Consider the following 22,009-nt stretch of genomic DNA (forward strand, 5'->3'; position numbering starts at 1 on the left):
TACAGAGGCAATTTGCCTAATGAAAACAAACAGCTCCACAAGACTATTCTGTTTCTTGTGAGGTGAATATACATTTTATTCAGTTTAGTATGTCCATGTGGTATGCACGATACATTGACTCAATTTTGCATTTCTTCCTGCAGCAGAACCCAAATTGTTAACTCTCATATATAAGTTAAACCATGCCTAATTTCCTTCCTTCTATTATTCTATATTCTCCTGCCTCTCTTCCTGTTTCTGTGCTAAGGATACTGACACCTAATTATGACATTTTCCTCCTCACTTTCAACAACTTCTCCAATCAACAAATTGCTGTAGAAGGTTCTTAACTGGTTTTATCAGACACACGGAGTCCTTTAATACCATGTAAATGCAAATATACTATCTGAAAGCTTGACTAGCTCCAAAAGAAAACTGAATCAATATTGACTGAACACTCCATACTAAAATCACTTATATTATTAATACAACTGATGATAGGACTAGTCCACGGAGACTTATCCAGTGCTTTTGAGTTTCAAACATAACAGTATTTCCCTGCTCAGATCTATACAGATGCCCCAAAGAAATCTAGAAATACTATTTCCCAAGAGGTTTCACTGAAAAAAAAAAGGACTAACATACCTTATCTAATATTTCTAATATTTCAACCACTCTGCACCACAGTTCCTGACAACAGCTCCCTCAAGATTAGCCTTAAAATTGTATCACAGCTTAATTTGGCCTTGTTTTACATTAGTCTAAAACCATGTCTATATTTTATTGAGCTCTGATTCTGTTACTGGTTTTACATATTATCCAGATTAAATTTTTAAGACGGTTTCATGGTTTGAAAAGCATCATCATCTACTGGTGGGGAGTAGGAAATGGAATTACGAAAGATCTACTGACTTAATTGAAGATGCCACTAAAAGCATTTGTGAACTGCAAATATCCTGCCCTTTGGATTTCAGCAGTCATCCTGAGAGGAGAGTGTGGAGCAAACTGCTTTCCGTGCACACAAGCAACTCTACTATAGAGAAGTCTGTGATATAGAACTGGCCTGCCTATGTACATCAGAGCCAGGGGTGCATTTACTGCCTTTAGACTCACTGATGTTATCAATATGATTTTCAGATGTGCAATAATTTGATAAGATAATTGTGCTATGTTGTGCCTGCTCTCCAGCTCCAAAGGAAACACCATCTCTGGAAGAAAACCATAATTCAACATCACAAAACCCACTACCTTCTCCACCACTGCAATGTACATTCAAATCCCCAAAGTGACCAAAAAAAGGAGGGATATACTATGAAAACTCATCTAGAGATATTGGCACATGGGTCAGGGCAACCCCTGGTATCAATACAAGCTGGGGGATGAAGGGATTGAGAACAGCCCTCTAAAAGCTGAAAGAGGGTAGATTTGGACTAGACAGAAGGAAGAAATTTTTTACAATGAGGGTAGTGAAACACTGGAGAAGGCTACCCAGAGAGGTGGTAGATGCCCCATCCCTGGAAACATTCAAAGTCAGCTTGGACAGGGCTCTGAGCAACCTGATCTGGTTGAAGATGTCCCTGCTCATTGCAGGGTGGTTGGACTAGATGACCCTTAAAGGTCCCTTCCAACCCAAACTATTGTATAATTCCACGATTCTATATGCAAATGGTATTTCCTATGCTCACTACTCAGTTTACCAGGCAGTTACTGTCTTCAATCTATTACAATAAAAGGGAAGCAGAGAGCCCAAACGAATGCACTAAATCTAGACATATTAACACCAAGAGTGTTAGTGAAATAAGCCTGCTTGGAAATATCTCCGAAAAAAAGTCAGAAGTTAAAAACCCTATGTTTGAGCTTTGCTACCATGTTTTATCCCTGTGGCTTAAGATACCAGTGTCGTGACTCACTCTGGGGATTGAATTGCTCCCTGGGCAACATGACCTCCTCATACCAGCTTTGTTCCTCATACTAGTACAAATTGGTCATCCACGAACACTGAATGAGAAACTTCCTTATTAGTCATATCTGGATCTATAAAACTAATACCAGAAAATTATGTTTAAACAAGCCCATTGCCACTTCAGGTATGTGGCCTTCCAACATTTCAAAGCTAAATAGTTTCATCAGGTGTGGGAGGGAGGACAGAAAAAGGAAAAATGTTAGGCACATACGACTAGAGCTTTGTGGCTCTATATGGATCAGCACTGCTTGCAGCAGTTTGGATCCATGTTTAGCTTTTCATGTTTATTTGCTTGACTGGCAAATTCCAAGGAGATTCTGCGACTGATGCTTAAAAAAAGCAAACAAAAATCCACCAAGCCTTCCAACTCAGAAGGCTCAGCTTTCAGCTGCACTTTAGCTGATTAGCCGTCCATCCTTACTTATGCTGTAAAACATTGTGCTTTCACAGATTCAATTAAAAACTACACATCAAATCCTCCTGCTGAACACAGGAAGAACAGATGTTTGTCTACACATGCCTTGCCTGCTCTTTCTGTCCTGGAAAAGTTCAGTACATTACTGACATGGCATGAAACTAAAAACTCAGAGAAAAGCAGACTGCATCTCAATAATCAGTGTGATTATAGGCTCAGTTGTTTAATTCAAAAGACAATGCAATAGTATCAAATAATACCCGTTATAATGGTCATTGACAATAATCATCTTGCTCCCACTGACATCGGTTGCTTTTTGTTTTAAGCTCTCTCTGCTGGTAACAGTACAGGGTGGAATGCCATTGGAGAACATATTTTACCCTCTCACCAAATTACATGAATAGGCCTGAGGTCAAATATTCTCATAATTTCAGAGGAGCTAATCAGAAACCATCACCTATCCCTGAGTCAACAAAGTACCAAGCTAAGTTCTAAATGCTCCTGCAGCTCGAAAGATCGGGAAAGACTTTAGATCTATAAACACACTGAAAAGCTCAAACCTTCTCACAAAGGAAGCATAGCATGGGGAATCAAAATCCTCACGGAATAAAACCAGCATATGAAACAGCACAACATTACAATTACACCGTTTCTTTTTGTAAGTAAAGGATGTAGATAGCACTGCACTTAAGAATAGTAAGATCAAATTGCTAAAAAACTTGAAAATTAAAAAAAACCAACCAACCAAAAACCTCCCATAGATTTTTAGCCAATATACAATGAGTAAAAATTATCCCAGAGCCCAAACATGGTGTTGATACCTCTGTGTGAACAAGAAACATGTAGTTAGGCTTCAAAATCTCCTATATATTAGCATACTCTTGGTAACCTGTCATCTTGGTTTCCCCACCACATTAAGATGAATACCACAATATTTTTATATGAAATTCAGCTTCTAAAGAAATATCAACAAGTAGCTCCACATTTTTTCCCTTTAAGTGACATATAAATAAAAACATTGGCAAAGAGAGTTCTAGGTCCCCATCTGATATAGTTTTCTTTTATTAGTAGCTTCTGCAAGGCACCATTTGCTGGCCAAGGATCCAAACTGACTTCCTTTCGAGACAGCTGCAATGACATATAAGGCAATTACAGTAAGAGACATTTCAGTTTCATTTTCAGAGGAAACATCTGTAGAAGGACTTTCAGTTTCTTGAAGCGTTGGATCAGCTGGAGGAGGTGAGACAACACTGATTACCAGGAACAGGATGCTAAACCACATGAAGGTAGTCTCACTGCTCAAGTAGTGACTAACATGATGTAGAAGGGAACATTTAACAAGTTTTCTCTTGCAACAGGACGGCTGGTTGCCATCTCTCACCACTACATGCATACTCCAGAAATTCTCTCACTTTGGGAAAATGTGTCTGAAAGTCTGTCAGTAAAATGAAGGGTGGAAACATTTGGAACAGCGACATGCATATTTTGCATTTTATGCAAATTGTACATGTTGTTGGTATTGGTAAAGACAGTACATTGATGTATGTGAATTCTGCAGCTACTACAGCACAGTTCATGTTTTTAAAGATTCACGTACAGTGTAGTTAGCAAAAATAACCTTATCATAGCTCAGCATTAAAAATGTTAACCGTGGGCAACTTCTAGGTTCACAGGACGGAAGTAGAACATGGCATAACAAAGTCAGACTTCAATAGTCCTTGATACTGCTCTGATGCCAGACATTCACAATCTGGTTCTATGTCAGCAGAACTCACTATTTGCCATGGACTCCTCCAATTCTATTTTAAAGAGAGAATTCTTCATTTTCTTACTGGCTTTCATTTGATATTCATCAGTATTATGCCACAGCACTTTTTAAGTATTCATTTTTACAACATAAAGTACCTTTATTGTCCCTTGTTCCACGTGATGACAAAGAAACAGAGATACAGAGGTCCAAAGGTGTCTGGGTGACTAATTAAAGTTCTGATGTCATCAACTTCAGAAGAGGCAGTAAATAATCAGAACCTTCTTTATAAATAAGTTTCGCTGTCTCAAATTGGTTCTTTCTATTTTTGACTGCCCCCAAAAACTACTCATATGGCCTAAGTAACACTGATCAGGAGCGGTAGCTCTTCCAAGCCAAGATGCTATGACTTTTCAAAACCTAGGAATGTATGACAGTTCCTAAAAGCAATGTAACCATGCCCCAGTGGCAGCGAAATTGCCTCCAGATGAATCGGAGCTTTTTTGGTCAGTTTTCAATGACAAGTCCCATGGGGCAATTAGCTCTAGGTTTACACTCTGAGCTTTCTTTATTTCCATGCACAGGTCTAACTCACTCATACTATGTAGATACTCTTACACAGGAGAGTAAATCCAGATCTTTATAGCGGTATTCAGTAGCCCTCTTGCAAAAGCTCTCTTCCTCTTCTTTCAGCTCCTTTAAAATTCAGCAGAGACATAGGACCTACAAACAACAGCCTGTTTTTAACTACACACCTTTAATTACCGTAAATCCTGTGTTCTGACCAGAAGCGTGCAGCTGCCATGTGGGTGAACCACCAAAGACTGACTGGAGCACTGAGCCGCAGCTGCGGGACACAGCAGAGTGGGTCCCCAGCACAGAGCAGCCACCCAGCTCTTTGTAGGTCACTGCTAACTGGCTGCCAGAAACCCCACCAGTGCGTGGCACATGGCTGGCAGAAACCCCATACTGGGGAAACGCACAGTCATCACTGCTGTCAGCCATACCTAACATCCCCTTCCCTCTCCTTTCATGTACTCATTACAAGTTTCCCTCTCCCTACACATACATTACCCTTCCTTCTGTCTACCCTCACTACTGCAGGACTTAGGTCTCCTCTCCCGACAATTAGCAACCCCACAATCCATCACAGCAGTCCGCCTTGTTCCTTACTTCCCAGGCCCCTCCACACACAAACATAAAATACCCCCACGCTGTTTCCATATTAACCTTAAGTTCCTGCTTCCTAAACCTCCCACATGGCTGGCTCGCTGCTTCAGGCTCCTCTCCTAATCCTCCCAGGCTCCTCTGTCCACTGCAACAGCCCTTGCTCCCTACTTTCCAAACTCCCCTCATCTCCTCAACTTCCCTGCCATTCAAACTCCTTCTGGATGTAAGGAGTCTCAGCAACAGAATTCCTGGCACCCCAAGAAGAAGAACCAGCACCACCCGGTGTCTTCTTCTGAAGTCCCCAGGCCTCCAGCACTGACATGCTCCCTGATGCAGATGGCAGAATGCCTCAGAGAAAGAAGTCGCACCTTGACTTGGCATACTGCTCCCAACTGAAGACTCACGTTGAGCTGAAAATACCATCTGACAAACTGCATGTTGTGTAGGCCTGATTAAGACCCACCAAACAGACCTGCTGCTTCTGCCAGTAAAGTAAATGATCACTCTGGCAGGTTGTCATTTCCCACATAAGCTGTCGTTTTGTCAGCTCTCACAAGCCGTTAGTTGCAGGGGAATGGAAATCCAAAAGCCTCAGACCCTTCTAAAGTAGATGACATTCTAATGGGTGCAAGCTTTCAGTCCGTTCTTCCTAATTCTGGCATTTTCTACTTATCTTCATGCTACCCTACCCTGGCTTTTATTTCTCACACAGTTCTGATTCACTTTTCCTCCTCAGTTTTAATCCCCATGACTCTTTCACTGATGGGGCATAATTACTGCAATCATTCAGAGCACACAACACGTTTGAGCTCTCAGTTTCTTTGCTTAATACCACAATCCGTGTTGGCTACCAGGACTGTAGAGAGTTAATTTATGTTTGGAAATGTGTACATGCTCACCTGACTTCACTTCCACACAAACGTCTGTGTAACCAGGTATTTCAAAACCTTACAATTAGGCCAAATTTCAGGAGAGTGGAAAGGCAAAAAATGAAGCCTTAAAACAAGCAGACCTTCCTGAAGAAGTTCCAAGCCCGTGCTTTAAAATGAAGAGGCGCTTGAATCTCTCAACATAATAGCAGTATATTTTAATCCTGTGCCTGACCAATCAGCATTTCTTTCTATAACTTGATTTTATAAATGTCAAACTGCTGAAGGTTTCCAAAGTTCAGCCACAACTGAACAGCCAGTGCAGAAAAAAAATTCATCCTATCGAAACAAATTTTGCAGGAGCAACAACAAAAAAGTGCCACATTTTCACCACATTTTCAGGGAAACAACCCACAAAATTGAGGGTTTAATACGATATTTTCTTGATGGTTTGATCCAAATGAATATACCAATGACTTTCAAGCCTGACATACCGCCCTACTAACAGGGCAGTGCCTGCCAGGCAGGCAGCCTACCAGAAAAGTCTAAAAAAAATGTAGTGTCTCCATTTTGGCCTAGGCTTGGATTGCAATTTCAGTCACGAGGACAGACTGTTTTGTTTGCAGAAGCCAATTTTTTGCTAGTGACTAGGTCCCTGTGCTGAGCACAACAATCTATCTGTACAAAGTTGAAAAACAGGGACATTAAACCATTTGGATAGAATTGTCTTTACGGCATTACTTGCTGCTGAGCACTCCAATCTCTGACCCTTAGCTGCTTCAGGATTTAACGTGAAGGAATGCCTAATATTGCTGATTTAAGCGTACCTATTTAACTTGTACGCATTTCAAACGACTGGATAGTCCCAGTTATCTTCAAAAATAACTTCAGATATGTTCCCGTTAGCTCTAACTATAAAAATAACGCAGCAGACTGTAAAAAAAGAGACATAATTGTGACCTACAGCAGAATAAGTGTCCCGCATTGGTAGTTAAACACGACTGGTGATAAGGACTTGTGCAGCACCACTACCACCTCCTGGACAAGCCAAGCATGACTGCAGGGACAGCCAGTGTCTCTTCCAACTGTAAATTAGTTTGCCTTGAAGGCAGGCAGCCCCTTTATGAGCCCCAAGGCATGTCCAGCTAGCTATACTGGCTGCTGGAAACCTCACCGTCCCAACAAGCTGTGCTATTTGCCACAGAGCATCACCGCTGCCGCTGCACTGACTGCTGCCCTGCAGCACCAGCATGGTGAGAAAGTCCCCAGTTACACCAGTTTTCCCTCGTTGTTCCCCAAGCACAGTCATGTCCATCAGACAGCTTCCCACTAGAATCATAGCTGAAAGCCTCAATGCTAATGGCAACAGAGTTTGGCTTAGATAAAAGCGGATCAAGTTGCCTTTTCTTTCTGTTACTAAGTTAGGGAAACAAATTCTATAGCATCTGTGATGAAGTATTGTCTTAAATTTACAAGCCTTCATTTGGCAATAAACTACACTAAAATTCTTTGTGTCATGTATGATAAAATGTGATAATTTTCAGTAACACAGTATCAATTACTTTGTAATAATGATATTACTGTGGTGTAACTTTATGGCCTGTAAATAATATGGCTCAATTCTATGAATACACTGTAATATCGCACTACAAGGTATAAACACCTCATAAAAAGTAAGAATTTATGAAAAGATACAGTGCTGGTAGCTACTCTGCTGCCCATGGATAATAGTACTGGATGTGGTTAGCAACATTCAGATATGGCACAAACGTACCTACACTTGCTTTGAAAACACATCCCAACAAATACAAAGAGAACAAAATATTGACAACAACTGGATATACATTGCTTTAAACAGTGCTAACTTGCTATTATGCAGATATCCCTCCAAGCACCAACCATTTCATGAACTGTAAAACATTTTTTAAAAATTGCAATCTGTAAGATAGCAGGAAGAAGTCCTGCTTAATCTGTGTTTTTCCTCAATATAGTACGAAAGAGCTTTGTTAGTCAAACATAGAAAAAAATATCTCTATTTCTGGGTGAAGACAAATCTAGTTTCAAGGATGCAATTAACGAGAATTTCCAGTTTATAAGAGTTAAATATCAGTGGTTTCAAGATCTGGCTTGTCTTCTTATATGTAGCAGCATGTGCTTGCGTGACAGCATTTTTTGAAACAGTGTCTAAAAAGGCACTATCCTAAGCCTAAACTAAGAGACAAAAAACAACCCACAACCCTATTCATTTTACCTTTAGTTTTTAGTCAACTGGGTGTTGTAATGTTTTTATGTTTGGAGTACTTCATACTATTTTCCTTTCAAATTAGTGACATGTTGCAATCAAGTCACCTCCTGGTGTTCCTTTATGAGCTAAACATATTTATCCAGCCATCAAATAATATTGGTGGCTCTTTTTAGAAGTCTGCAGACCCCATAAAACTCCAGACTTTAGAACCATATATACCATTTCAGTATCAACTCTCACCAAAACTTTTATAGATGTAAAATACCTCCTTGTGCTTGATCCTGCTGATGCAACCACAGACACATTCTCCTTTTTCCTGTTGTTGCCTTTGGAGATACCTGGACACTGCATGCCTCCTCAGTCCCTTTCTGTCACTTCAGTTCTGCAGATACGCTTGTTCTGAGACATGAAGTTGAAATTGACTATACTAATGTGCATGTTAACTCACAGGTGTGCTCATAAAGTCTCTGTGGATTGCTCTGTATCAACAGATTTGTACATCTTTTCAACAGTTGCTGATCTGTCCACAAAGTCTTATCAGAAAATGTTTTCTGTATCTATTTCTGGATTGTTACTAAAAATGCTGAAGGGATGCTACTGTTGTTATCTTCATTGTTACACTTGGTCTCATCAGTCTGTCAACAGCGTCTAATAATGTCTGTATTTTAATTATCAAGTCATACACCAATATACATAAATCTGTTTTTTCCTTGGTCACAATATCCTCTGAGGGCACAAACCAGCCGCTGCAGAACACTGTAGATGTATTTCCCACTTAGTACGTAAACAAATCCAAAGGGTCCAAGTGAAGTCATCCTCCTGTGAAGCCCTGCATGCCAACGACCTCGAGGGACAGGATGTTTGCTGGAGACACGGATCCTCCTGGTAATATTAAGAAACTTTTGGGGCGCCTGCTTTATTTGCCTGGCTCACAGGCTCAAGTCCAAATTTGTTACTGGATTTCCACCAGGAAGTATTTTTTTCTTCCTGTGACAGGCTTGAATGGGCTGCTGAGATTTTCCTCCCCATTCCTCTCTTGTTGTGGGACCAAATATCCAAACTTACACTCTTCTGAACTCCTTGGTACTAAGGTTTGCATGGTCCTAATTATCACTTCGGCAGCCAGAAAGTACCGTGTTGGAGGGACTCTATCAGGGGAGCGTAGTGATAGGATGCGGGGTAATGGCTTCAAACTGGAAGAGGGGAGATTTAGATTAGGTATGAGGAAGAAGTGGCGGCGAGAGGGTGGTGAGGCACTGGCACAGGTTGCCCAGAGAAGCTGTTGCTGCCCCATCCCTGGAGCTGTTCAATGCCAGGTTGGGCGGGGCTTTGAGCAACCTGGGCTGGTGGGAGGTGTCCCTGCCCATGGCAGGGGGGTTGGAACTGGATGGTCTTTAAGGTCTCTTCTAACCTAAACCATTCCGAGAGTCCATGACATCGCCAGGAACAAAGCCCTGAGCGAGGGCGCGCGCAGCCTCAGCCACCCTGCGGTCCCCTACGGCAGCCGGCGCTCAGACACCCGAACTTTGACGTCACTCCTCTGTCAACAACGAGCTGCGCCTGGCCCGAAAGCGGCAGATTTCGATCCCGCTGCTGCCACTCCTCCCAGGACAGCGGCAGCAGCGCGACAGGACACCTCCCGCCCGGCCCCGCCCCGCCAAGCCGCAGCAGGGAGGCCCACGGCCGTTTGCCTGCGGTGCCGCCGACGTCTCCTGACTCGTAGGGGGACAAGGGGAACCGCCAGCCCCGCCGGCCGCCCGCCACCGGCCCCGCCGCGACCCCACCGCCGCCTCCCGCTCCTCCGCCCCCTCAGCTCCGGATCCGCCTCCGGCCCCGCCCCGCCCCGCGCGCGTGGTAGGCCTCCCCGGGCGAGCTCCCGCGCGCCTGCACGCTCCCACCCCGCGCCACTCTCGTAGCCTCGCGAGGCGGTAAAGGGACCACCCCACCCCACCCCCCCGCCACGTGACCCGAAGGCCGCGTGAGGCGGCGGAGGCGCCGGTAGCACGTGACCGGCGGAGTGCTCTCGCGAGCGCCGGCGCGCGCTGGGCCCTTTGCCCCACCCCTTCCCCCGGCCTGAGGCGAAGGAGACGAGAACGGCTGCTGCCCGACGGGAACCGGAGCGGCGCCACCCGCTCACCCCCCCACCCCGCCCGGCCCGGGCTCCGCACGGCCGCCGAGGTGAGAACCGGCGGCTGCCCGCCGCCCCCGCGCCTCCCTCGCTGCCGTCTGGCGGCATCGTCCTTCCCGCTTCTGAGGGAGCCTGGGCCTGGGCCTAGGCCTCAGTTTAGGCCTAAGCCTGAGTCTGGGCCTGGGCCTGGGCCTGTCCGCCGCCGCGGGCCCTTCCTCACGGGCTCGGCCCCTCTTTCTCGCCGTTCCGCCGCGCCCCGGGTCGCCCGGTTCGGTCCGACACGGAGCGGGTGGCCCTGGGCCGGGCTTGCCGCTCGTGGCCCTGGTGCCGGGTGGTGGCTGCCGGGACCAGAGTGCCGCAGAGGATATCGCTGTCGTAAACACGGAGGTGGTGGCTTGTGGCAACCAGATGGGAAAAGCTGTAGTGCGCGGTAGTTTTCTAAAGATGTGGGCAGTTTCGAGGCTGCCTAAAGGCCCCGCTCCTTACATACTGTAAGTTAAGCGTTTTCCTTGTGCCCGCACACGGGCATGTGTGTAAGCTTTCTTTTGTAGAACTTGCTTGGAAGTAGTTGACCAGTACAAAAATTAAGGTGAGCAGCTATCTATAGTCATAGAGTGCATTACAGAAACGAAGTGAGCTTTATTTTTAATAATTTAGTAATAGCTTTTTGTGTTGTTGATTTATCAACATCACTTTACTTGCACCACAAGATGTTATTAAAAAGCAGCAACCCTGTTGTTTTGATGTGTTTGTGTGTGCATGTATGTTTCTTGCAGATGTCAGAAGACCTTGCTAAGCAGTTGGCCAGCTACAAAGCTCAGCTTCAGCAAGTTGAGGCTGCCTTGTCTGGGAATGCAGAAAATGAAGACTTACTAAAACTGAAGAAGGACTTACAGGTGAGAACTTGAGGGTATAAGTAGCTGAAACTGTAGAGCAAGTGTTTCATCTTTCCTAAATATTTGCGTTATATTACTTTCTTTTCATGTAACTTGATTCAATTATGGTAGGGTTGGTTTGAAAAGAAACAGTGTGTCCAATTTTAAACCTGTCTTATAGAGTAGTAACAAAGATGTACTAATTTATATAGCTAGCTCTTCTGCTAAAAACTTTATCCGGGGTGATGAAAGATATGCCAGTGCTGTCTTTACTGTCTCTTCTTCTTTATTTTTTAAAGCATTTCTCAGAAAATAATTACTTTTGTTGCTTTTACTATGCTGAAATGTGAGGGTTGGGCTTAGCATTATGCCTATCTGTGTATTTTTGAGTTGTCAGATCATTTGATCCAGAATCTGTTTATTCATTGCGTGCGTTTGCAATGATAAAAGCTTTAGAGTGTCGTTCAATATTCCTTGTACATATAAGCTTTGATTGTATTAAGCTTTTTCTATAAGAAAGGAAGAGAGTCGTGTTCTTCACGTGCCACCTGCATTTTGTTTTGTTGCTTTTTTTTTTTTAAACACTTGAGAGCATACCGCATTCCTAAAAGCTAAAAACCGTTTCTGGTCTTGAGGGTGTAGTTTGGTGACAGGAAGACCACCAGCCTAATTTTAAGTCGATAAGTGGTCTTTTAGATTCTTGTGCATATAAAGACACATTGGCATATAAAAAAATAACCAACAGCGCTGTTAAAATTTGTCATGAGAGTGCAAGATGCTGCTTCATTTCTGTTGTGGATTGCTTTAGTTATTAGATCTAAAAATATATTAAACTACCCAGTACAAGATTCAGTAATCACTGTTCTGTATGGAAATAACAGCAATAAAAATGATGCTTCAACCAAAGTATGAGTAGTGGCTCAAATCAGTGATCTTTAGAATTCCTTTTAAATTATGGAGGCTTTGTGCCCACAAGGCATTTTATAGATCATCTTAATGTCCTTCATTGTACACTGTTAAAAGCATGTGTATATTTTTATATTTTTAAAATGCACAGCAAAACCCATATGGGATGATATTTCCGATACCAACACGACCTCGGCTTTGATATGCAGAGATCATTGATGTGAAAGGACAACTTGCAAACTTTTTTATAAAAGCTTTCTGCACAGAATGGGGAAGATCTTTACACTTTCGTCCCCAAAAGGTTTGCTATCCATATGTTCCACCTTGAAAATGACATAATGTTTTGCAGACTTACTATATGCCGACCTAACAATTGTAAAAATGGGTGTGATGCCTCAGTGTTCCAACTAAAGAGTTTCTTGTCTGTTCAAAAAGATTGTTACTATATAATTGAAACATATTTTTTTTCCTGTCATAAGTAGCGATGCACTACTGCATTTGGTATAATTAGCTTATTGCTGAGTAACAAGGTTAAAATAAATACACCTTCATGTCACGGGGACATTGCAGCAAGCCATATTGTTCAACCCATTTGGCTGTACTAAGCTGCTGTGGTAGTTGAACTCGTGCTCAGACACTTTCTTTAAATGACCTATTCTGTTAAAGACTTCTTTAGAACTATCTCATGGGTTGCAATAAAATTAACGTTTCTTTCTTGTGTGCTTAGCACATATGTGTGCATATCATATGGAGATTTTTACCAAAAGTTTGCTATTTATAGCCTGGTGTGTAAGTGACTTTATCAAATTCAAAGAATCCTTGGTAGGCTTGTCTGAAGCTCTGCACATTTGAGTTCTACAATAAGCCATCTATGAACATGACAAGAATAAGTCATCAGTTTGGCATTGCTGGTAGTCTATGTAGCTGAAACATGCACTTTCAGACAGGTTATGCCTGATGTATTGTATTTGACCTGCTGAGATAAGATACCTACTTCAAACCACGATGCCTCTTGGATTTGCAGAATATAGCTATCTATATGCTGAAGAATAGTTTGGAACTTTGCATCTGGGAGGGAAAATTAGGCTAATGCTGTATGCTCTCTGGCAGGCCCTCAAATTAGGTAACTTGATAATCAAAATCTGTTCTGGTTCAACTGTAGTGTTATGGAAAATGGAGACCAAAGTAGAAGTAATTGTAAGCGTGTTTCTGTGCTTACAGTTGCTACTACTGATTGTGCTTACTTTTTCACTTATTAACTAGCAGCTTCTCTAAAACAAAGAGCAGAACTTTTGTTAGGAAGGTGTTGGAAATTCAGACATTAACAGCTGCAGCAGAAACAAATTGTTAGCTCATTCATGCCAGTTGCATAGTTGATCAGATAAAATTGCATGTAAGTTTATATTATATTAACTTTTTATTTCGGAACTGCTTATGAACCTTTAGGTTCTTGAGGAATGAAAAACAGCTTTTACTGTGTTTTCCTGAGCTAGTCTTTGTACACCCATAGCTGAACTAAGATGTGAAACTGTGAGGGAAGCTCAGGCTCCGCTGAGCCTTAGTTTACCTGTAACCCTCCCCTAATTTAAATTTTTACTGTTAGTTAGGAGAGTGACAATGGTTCTTGCTGAGATATTTAAGAACTAAAGAATTTTCCTTCTTTAAGGACTGCAGAATTGCTTTGCCTTACGCAGAACGTTTAAACGGCCTTTTAGGTGCTGGCTCCTTTTTAGCAGTAGTGATAGCCAGTGATCTTCATTGCACAGAATAAGATAACATTGACAGGAAGCTGGGGAGGGGCTTTTGCATGCTCCTGTCTGTGAATGAGTAATATTTAAAGGAACTGGAAAAAATTGTTACTTTGTTATTTGTTTTGTTGGGTTAGCAAGGGAAGGCCTGACCTGAAATCTAAAGGTCAGGGAATTTAGAGAAAAACAAACAAAATGACTTAAGGAAATAAATTTCTTCGTTATGCACCTGAGTGCTTTCTATAAATGAGAGGCAGAGTAGCAGTCTTGGAAGGCATGCTTCCACCCTGGCTTTGGGTGCTTCAGTTCAGCCAATCCGCGTATTTGAGTAAACTGAAAAATGTTTTGTCACTTAGAAATGCCGTAATTATACTTGTAGTTGTTGTGTGGTTTAGAGATTACTATATATAATATAGCCAGCCAGTCCCAAATGGGAAGGGATAGAAGAAACTGCCAGCTAGAAAGAGAATAGAAGCATTGTGTCCTTTCACATTTTGTCTTCAGAGCACTGTCCTGCTGAATACTTGCTCTGCCACATGTTGTATGATCTTTTTACTCAATAACCAACACCATGTGTAGCCATGTGTACAGTCACACTGTTGATTTTTTTCTTTAAACTGCCTTGCTGCGTCTTTGTGCCTATGGAGAAACAATTAATCGGAAAAGAAATGCTATAAAAATAATAGACTAGTTTTTGAAATTTTGAGGAGGGTATGGGCAACTTCACTGCAATATAGTGAGGACAATACATCTTTTTATCTGTGTTGGCAATGAGGGAGTTTAGTTAAATGATTTAAAAAACCCAAAACAAACTTAGTCCACTTTACATCAGCTATGAATTTAACACAGTAACTTCAAAAAACCCAAACCAGTAAGCTTGGGGTAAAAATATGCATAGTAACAGAGTTTGAAAAATTATTCTTTGTGGGTTTTTTCTCTTTTATAGGAAGTCATAGAATTAACCAAAGATCTCCTTTCAACACAACCTTCGGAAACTCTTGCAAGTTCTGACAGTTCTGCTTCTGCTCTGCCCAGTCACTCCTGGAAGGTTGGGGATAGGTGTATGGCAATATGGAGTGAGGATGGACAGTAAGTGTAGAAAACTTCTCTAACAGTTACATGAAATAGTTCAATGGTAAGAGACTTTCATTCAGTTTGAACTGACCCTAGTGTGACTAAAAGCAAAAAGAAATCGGGAAATAAATATGATATTAGCTGTTATTGTACTCTGTCTTAAAGGTCAGTATTTTAGATAGAAAGCAAAGAGATGTGGTGTCATTTTCTAGAAATGCCCCATTTGTCACTAACCTTATAAAAGTAGGGTAGCTTTGGTAAATTACCATTTGCTAATTAATAAATGGCAGACTTTCATGAATTGATCTGTCATAGCAGCCTTTTGTAAAGGTACCAGGATGTATAATTCATAATTTGTCATTGCATTCATATATATGTAATTGATTGCTATCAGGAAGAATCCTTGCTGTATCTCAGTTTATGCCACTAATTGGAAATTAATTTTTAATTGGAAATCCTGTTTTTTGGCTATCTAATGTAACTATAGAATTAATCAACCTTTTGGATTTAGTCTACATTGCATCGGCCTGTGAAGTTCTGGGAAACCAAGCAGTTCATTCTGACTTCATAATCTTTGAAATAAACATTCTAAAATTACTTCCCATACTGTGAAATGTGCAACTGTTGTATCTTTTTTAAAATTACTATTTATGCAGGATTAATATCCCACTCATTACCACCTCGAGAGAAGCTCTGTTCAACAAATGTGGTTCTATTAACAATGTAGTAACCACATAGAGAGTTTGGCATAGCTATTAATATCTTAAAAAAAATAATAATAAAAAAATAAAGTAACCCAAAAACAAAATAGAAAAGTGAACAGCTTTTCTGTCACAGATTATTAATGAGTAAAATGCTTTTGTGTAAGAACTTAAAAATTGAATCTTTCTTAGGTCACCATTGGGTCATTCTTCTTCCTCTGATCACTGGGTTAGGGGATGAGAGAGCTTGGGGAAGAATGTGCCAGAGTGGCCACTGAAGTGGATCTTATTGGACTTTAATTGTTTTGGCTTTTTTTTTTTTTAACCCCCTCTGCTTCTGTTACAACATTTTTTTAAGTGACAGTGTCTCCTGAAGAGCTAGCCAGAGATTAATATTCTTTACCTCATGCAGTTTGGGTTCCCACGTATTTTCCTCTAGCTCAATGCAAGATGTCGTTGGCCCACTTAAAATCGCACAAGAGATTAATTTAGTAAATGTTAACTGGAATACTGTCTGTGAAACATATCATCTTCCTCTGCTTGCTTTAGATATATCCTTTTGCTCTGAATTTAGACTAAATTATTTTAAGTATTTTTGGCATTGTCACTACTTGTCTTTTTTTTTCTCTTTCCCATTATGAGGTCAGTTTGGTTGACCAAAATGTTTCATACTCATAAGTATGAAATGTACTGATTTCCACTAAAATTTCAAAATTGCTATTTTAAATCAATTGAAGAACTTTTAACTTTATAAATGTTGAAGGGGGAATGTTTTGAAAGATTCAGCTTTTCTTAATTCTTTTTCATATGGACAAAAATGGAAAAACTCCACAGGGAATTTGGTGAAAGCTGTTTTGTGAATGCAGTATTTTGTTGGTGGTTTGTTGTTTTTTGTTTTTTGTTTTTTTTTTTTTCAGTCCCATGACCTACCAGAAATAGAAACAAAATCAGGATTTCTGATTAGATTGGCCCCAGCATTAATCATTAGACTTGATAACTGTGAGGCCATTGCTTCTTTATGCTAAAGGTCAGATACAGCAGATACCAGTCCCTGTACTTGTGTCCCTTTGAACTTAAGAAAATAACGTCCTGGTTTGATTTGTCTTTTGTCCCTGAAAATGAAGGCCGATATTTGTGATTTTTTTTTTTTTTTTTTTTTTTTACTTAATGCCATTAGCTGGCTGACAGTGTAGGTGTTGAAGGGCTGAGTATTAAAGCTTTACTCACATGCTTACAGCCATGATATCTTTACAGGTGTTATGAAGCTGAAATTGAAGAAATAGACGAGGAGAATGGAACAGCTGCAGTCACATTTGCTGGATATGGCAATGCTGAAGTTACACCTCTGTTTAACCTCAAGCCTGTGGAAGAGGGAAGAAAAGCAAAAGAGGACAGTGGCAACAAACCCATGTCTAAGTAAGTAATATGCTGGCAGGAGTCTGAAACCTGCTTTGTTGTGTTGTGTCGTCCCGCCCCCCCCTGCTATAAAAATTGGTTAATGAAATCGAAGCTCTATTTTTTTAAATTTTATTTAATATCTTCACATGTTTGCTTGAAAAAGGATCTTAAATAAATCTATCTTATAATGGTTAGTAGATTATTGTGGCCGGTATGATGTGTGTTAGGTATCCTGGCAAAATAACATGATAGACTTTGTTTTTACTCAGATTATGCTCTTGAGTATGTAAGCAATAGATTAAAAAAACACAACTTGATACTCTTTGACAGCAGAGAGCTTACAAGTTTCAGCCCAGATCTAGTGCAGGCTCTGCTCACTCAGATCTGTGATCTGGCTCACAACAGAGTATACTTACCATGTACGAGGTGTCGAAGTGTTAGGATAGTACCAGTGTTAGGATAGCTGTGTTGACCCTATCACTGGGGAGATGTGCTTTACTCAATATCCTGCTGTGCCTAACATAGAAAGGTATTTTTAACATTAAACATTTTTTTGTGGGGGGAAAAAAGGCAGTACCGTTTCAGAGTTTGTTACAGACAATGATCCTTTTCCTAAGAGATCATTCTGAGGGGTGCTGCATTGTGGCATAGACTGACTCCTTGAGCTTCTATATTTGTACTGAAGTAACTTGTATTTGTTCTTTTCCTTCCATCCCTGTCCAATACTTGGAAGCATTAGAGCCCTGCAGGCCTCCAGAAAAGTTTGGGTTTTTCACTCAAATGGGCTATTTAAATTTTCCAAACCCTAGATGTTTCTGAAATGCAGAAACACTGATAGGTACATTTTCAGTTTCAGAAATTAATTGCACACAATCCCATGGGTCGCTGCATTTGGCATGGTCTTAATCAGTTGTTGGTGGTTATTGTTATGCCTAAATATACAAATAAGCATGGAAAGACTTGATTATTTTCTTTTTTTTTTTTTTCTAGAAGTGGAGAATACTTAAAAGCTTTGTTTTCTGTCATTCACTTATGGAAAACTATTGTGCATGTCTGTCTTAGAGTGGTTTAAGTTTTTTACAGGAAAAGGCACAAACATACAATGTCTTTTTTTCCTTTTCTCCAGAAAAGAGATGATAGCTCAGCAGCGAGAGTATAAAAAGAAGAAAGCTTTGAAAAAAGCTCAGAGAATTAAAGAACTTGAACAAGAACGAGAGGACCAGAAAGTCAAGTGGCAGCAGTTTAATAACAGAGCCTATTCTAAAAACAAAAAAGGCCAGGTTTGTTTGCTTTTGTCAGTATGTGAATCACAACAGGGTGTAGAATTCTGTGCAGCACTTTGGGAGAGAGGAGGAAGTGTTTTTTAAAGGGGGTTCATCTTTGGGGTACTGAAGTGTGCAGGTTGGTATTTTGTACACTTAAAAAGGCCTGGTTTTGTACTGGGTGATTTTGGAGGAGAGTTCTTAAGAGGCTGAGCTTGTGCTTGGCTTGGAGAGTTGGGCTCACTGTCAGTTGCCAGGTTGTGTTTGTTGGCTCTTGGAACCTGAGGGCCTGCCTAAACCTCCAAGCCTGACTTCTTGCTGTGTTTATGACCTGGCAGATGCAGTGCTGATTAATTTCCCTGGAGTAGCAAGCATAGTGCAAAAAAAGTAGCAAGGATGTTTAAAAGCCTTATTTAATTTTTATCATGGCTTGACCGAGTGGTAAAACTCAGTCTTCTTTATGAACAATTACTAGAGATCATTAATTAATCTAGAGATCATTACTAGAGATCATTAATTTTAATAGTTGGCGTGACCCAAGGTCCTGAGTACCATGATCACATCCAGTAGTGAGGTGCCAGGAGGTTCCCAGCTCTGTTATCACTGCTGATAACATGTCATGGGTGAGCTAGCCTTTAGATAGCCTGCCTGTCTGGTGAGTAGGAAGTTGAGAATACTGAAACACTTCAAATGGTAATGGTTGCTTGTTTTTTTTTTTAAGGACCAGTTAGTAATTATTCAGAAATGTTTTTCCGTTTCTTTTGCAGGTAAAGAGGAGTATTTTTGCTTCTCCTGAGAGCGTAACTGGCAAGGTTGGAGTTGGAACATGCGGAATTGCAGACAAACCTATGACACAGTATCAAGATACCTCTAAATATAATGTCAGGCATTTGATGCCTCAGTAACGGGAAAAAGGTGGAACTTCATCTCTGCAGGGCTTTACACTTATCTTTTTATCATTATATTTTTCTAAAAGTAAATTATTTGTTGGCACATAGCAAATAGTCCATTTTGTCACCATTACTTTGGCTTCAGCTGATACGAGCCTTAAATCTCCCAACTATTGATTTGACCCCCCCCAATCATTAAACTTTTTATAGTTACATTAAAATACATTCTGCAGGTAAATGCTTTCATGAACTGCTGGTACCTGTTACTCTGAAAGCAGTAGTTATCTGCAGCTTTGATCTCTGGAATCTTCTGTTCATACTAGTAGTGAAGGTGTGGGTTTTTTTTCCTTAAGAAAAGTGGTGGTATAAAAATGGCACCTTAACAGCCTCCCTCGTTTCTGTAGTCACAGTGCTGTCTGCTGTCTCAGTGACAAGCTCAGCATTACAGAGCTGCTGCAGCTCTGGGAGAGAGAGCTAGACTCCCATTGTAGCTTATATGTTACATGGAATTGCTAGGGAAGTTCTATATTACTCCCTTACAAACCCACTGAAAATCAATTTGTACAGCTGTAAATGAGGGCAGAACAGGGCTGATAGGACTTTCATTACTAATGATGATTCATGTGCTAGAAACAATAAATCTGACTTTAATTCCAGTCTGAATTTCCTGCACTAGAAGTTAAGAGGAAGAGATACTGTTTGGTTATTGTTTTGTTATGTTTTTTTTTTTTTTTTTTAAATACTCATCAAATTTTAATAGGAGGTTATTGAAAGGTTATTGAAATGTAACCAGAAAAGCATAGGATGAGGTATTTAGATTCCAGTTTCAAAGTAGAGAACTGTACTTAAAAATATCCCCCCCAGCCCCTCCCCAAGGATCAGAGAGTCGGAGAACATAAGTGGTTGTGCTTCAGAAAGGAGCCATCATCTCACTTCTGGTAGATCTTGTAGGTTTGCTGGTCTGGTCACAGGCCTGGAATACGCAGGCATAGCTTGTGTCTGAGCCTGCTCCATCCAGTCATGTAGAACTGCAGCACGGTGGATACGAATGCCTGGATCCCGCTTAGTTAGTTGTGAGTGAGTAAAGGTTAGTCTGAAGTTTCTGTCCTTACAGAACTGACTGGCCCTCGTGTTCGTTGTAACTTCAGCTGTATTACAGTGCTGCTGAGCCCCTTCAATTGCATTCAGGACACCACGTGTAAAAGCTCTTGCTTTCTTGTGTTTCATATGTGATTTGCTTTTCTCTGTTGCTTGTCTCTCACTTACGGTAGTGGTGCCATCTCTGAACCCGTAATGTGTTTAAAGAAGTTAATGGGTAGCCCTGTATACAATGTAGATATTATTTTTGTAAAATCTAGGGCTGAGTTAATGGACAAGAGTACATCAGCTGTTTCCCCCATTAAATAATTAAAGGGTGTTTCTTGTCCATTAACCCTGACCATTATTTCCCTGTATATTATGTTAATGTAGCTCATTTTGTAATTTGTTACTAGATCAGGTCACGTCAGCAATTGTTGATGCACTGATTGGTGGACATGTCCATCAGTTACCTGAGTCACAACTCAAGCTAAACTCTACAACTGGTAGTTTAGAATCCATACATAGAAAAAGGTTCTCCCTATAATGGGAGAAGGTGATTTTTATGAATACAAAGTGTGTTAATTTCAGTTTTGTATGTTTAACTTTTATTAAATAAAGTGTTTAAAATCTGCTGGATATATTTGGCAAAGTGAAAGTATACATGCGGGGGACAGTAAATCATCAGGAAAGTGGGAAGTATAGAATGTAATACTCAAAAGTGAATCAAAAGTACTTCACACTCACTGCAAGATGAAGTAGATGTTGCCGAATTCCTCATCTTTACTGGTAGCACGCAGAGGAAATTTTCTTTTCCATAGGAAAACTCTACTGTGAGATAACCTGGTGGCACACCTCACTGCTATTTAGAAAATGAGTTTGTACTGCAGCCTGTACCCTACAGGCACTTTGGTTTGCTCAACTTCTGGTGTAATAAATACAGTAAGTGGTCTATCACAGGACTGTTCATTCACTCATCCTGAGGAGAACTTGGTACTTGAGTCAGCAATGCAATGGGTGAGGAATGGACAGTCCAGCCCAAGTTAAAACCAGCTGGTTTCATGCTGAGCCTTCCCCCCCCTACCCCCCCCCCCCCCCAAAAAAAAAGGAGCAGAACTGGTATGTGGTTGTATTGTCTTGTCCTGGTTTGAGGTAAAACGGGACCTTATGTAGGAAAAGCACCATTTCCTTTGAGTAACTTATTAGTCACCTCTTAAAATCTGGGCTGCCTGACACACCTGGCTGTACTCCTTCTGTGGGGCACTGCAAAGAAATGCTGCTGAAAGGAACCTTTGATGCACTTCTTCCTTAAATGCCTCACCTGGAACAGTTAGTGACAGTGATGCCGGTGGGGGGGGGGGGGTGATCCATGGAAGAGAGAACACTTTGAATATAACTTCTTTAAATTAAAAAAAAAACACCAAACCTGCAATCTTGTCCACACAGCCATTCCTTCTTGGCACTTGATTTTTTTTTTTTTTTTTTAATGCCATTTCCTCATCTGCAGGATGGGGCCAGTTGGTGTGTAGTCTGGTTTTGGAATACTGCCTTAGTAAAGTGTC

The 22,009-nt window shown here is 41.1% G+C and overlaps 1 protein-coding gene across 1 annotated transcript; it reads left to right on the top strand.

Moving 5' to 3' along the window:
• The first annotated feature begins 10,463 nt into the window (after nucleotides 1–10,463).
• SMNDC1 (survival motor neuron domain containing 1) lies at nucleotides 10,464–21,080 on the top strand. The gene is made up of 6 exons (XM_082486647.1): nucleotides 10,464–10,566; nucleotides 11,293–11,412; nucleotides 14,992–15,134; nucleotides 17,075–17,236; nucleotides 18,345–18,498; nucleotides 19,248–21,080. Exons 2-6 carry the CDS (start codon nucleotides 11,293–11,295, stop codon nucleotides 19,383–19,385), a joined length of 717 nt encoding a protein of 238 aa, XP_082342773.1. The 5' UTR covers nucleotides 10,464–10,566; the 3' UTR covers nucleotides 19,386–21,080.
• The last annotated feature ends 929 nt before the right edge of the window (nucleotides 21,081–22,009 follow it).

The sequence above is a fragment of the Vanellus vanellus genome (genome assembly GCF_965231255.1).
Source record: "Vanellus vanellus genome assembly, chromosome: 7".
Taxonomy (NCBI): domain Eukaryota; kingdom Metazoa; phylum Chordata; class Aves; order Charadriiformes; family Charadriidae; genus Vanellus; species Vanellus vanellus.

Coding starts and splice junctions, on each gene's coding strand:
- SMNDC1 (XM_082486647.1), top strand. CDS start 11,293: ATGTCAGAAGACCTTGCTAAGCAGTTGGCCAGCTACAAAGCTCAGCTT. Junction 17,237..18,344: donor GGCAACAAACCCATGTCTAA/GTAAGTAATATG, acceptor CCTTTTCTCCAG/AAAAGAGATGATAGCTCAGC. Junction 18,499..19,247: donor CTAAAAACAAAAAAGGCCAG/GTTTGTTTGCTT, acceptor TTTCTTTTGCAG/GTAAAGAGGAGTATTTTTGC.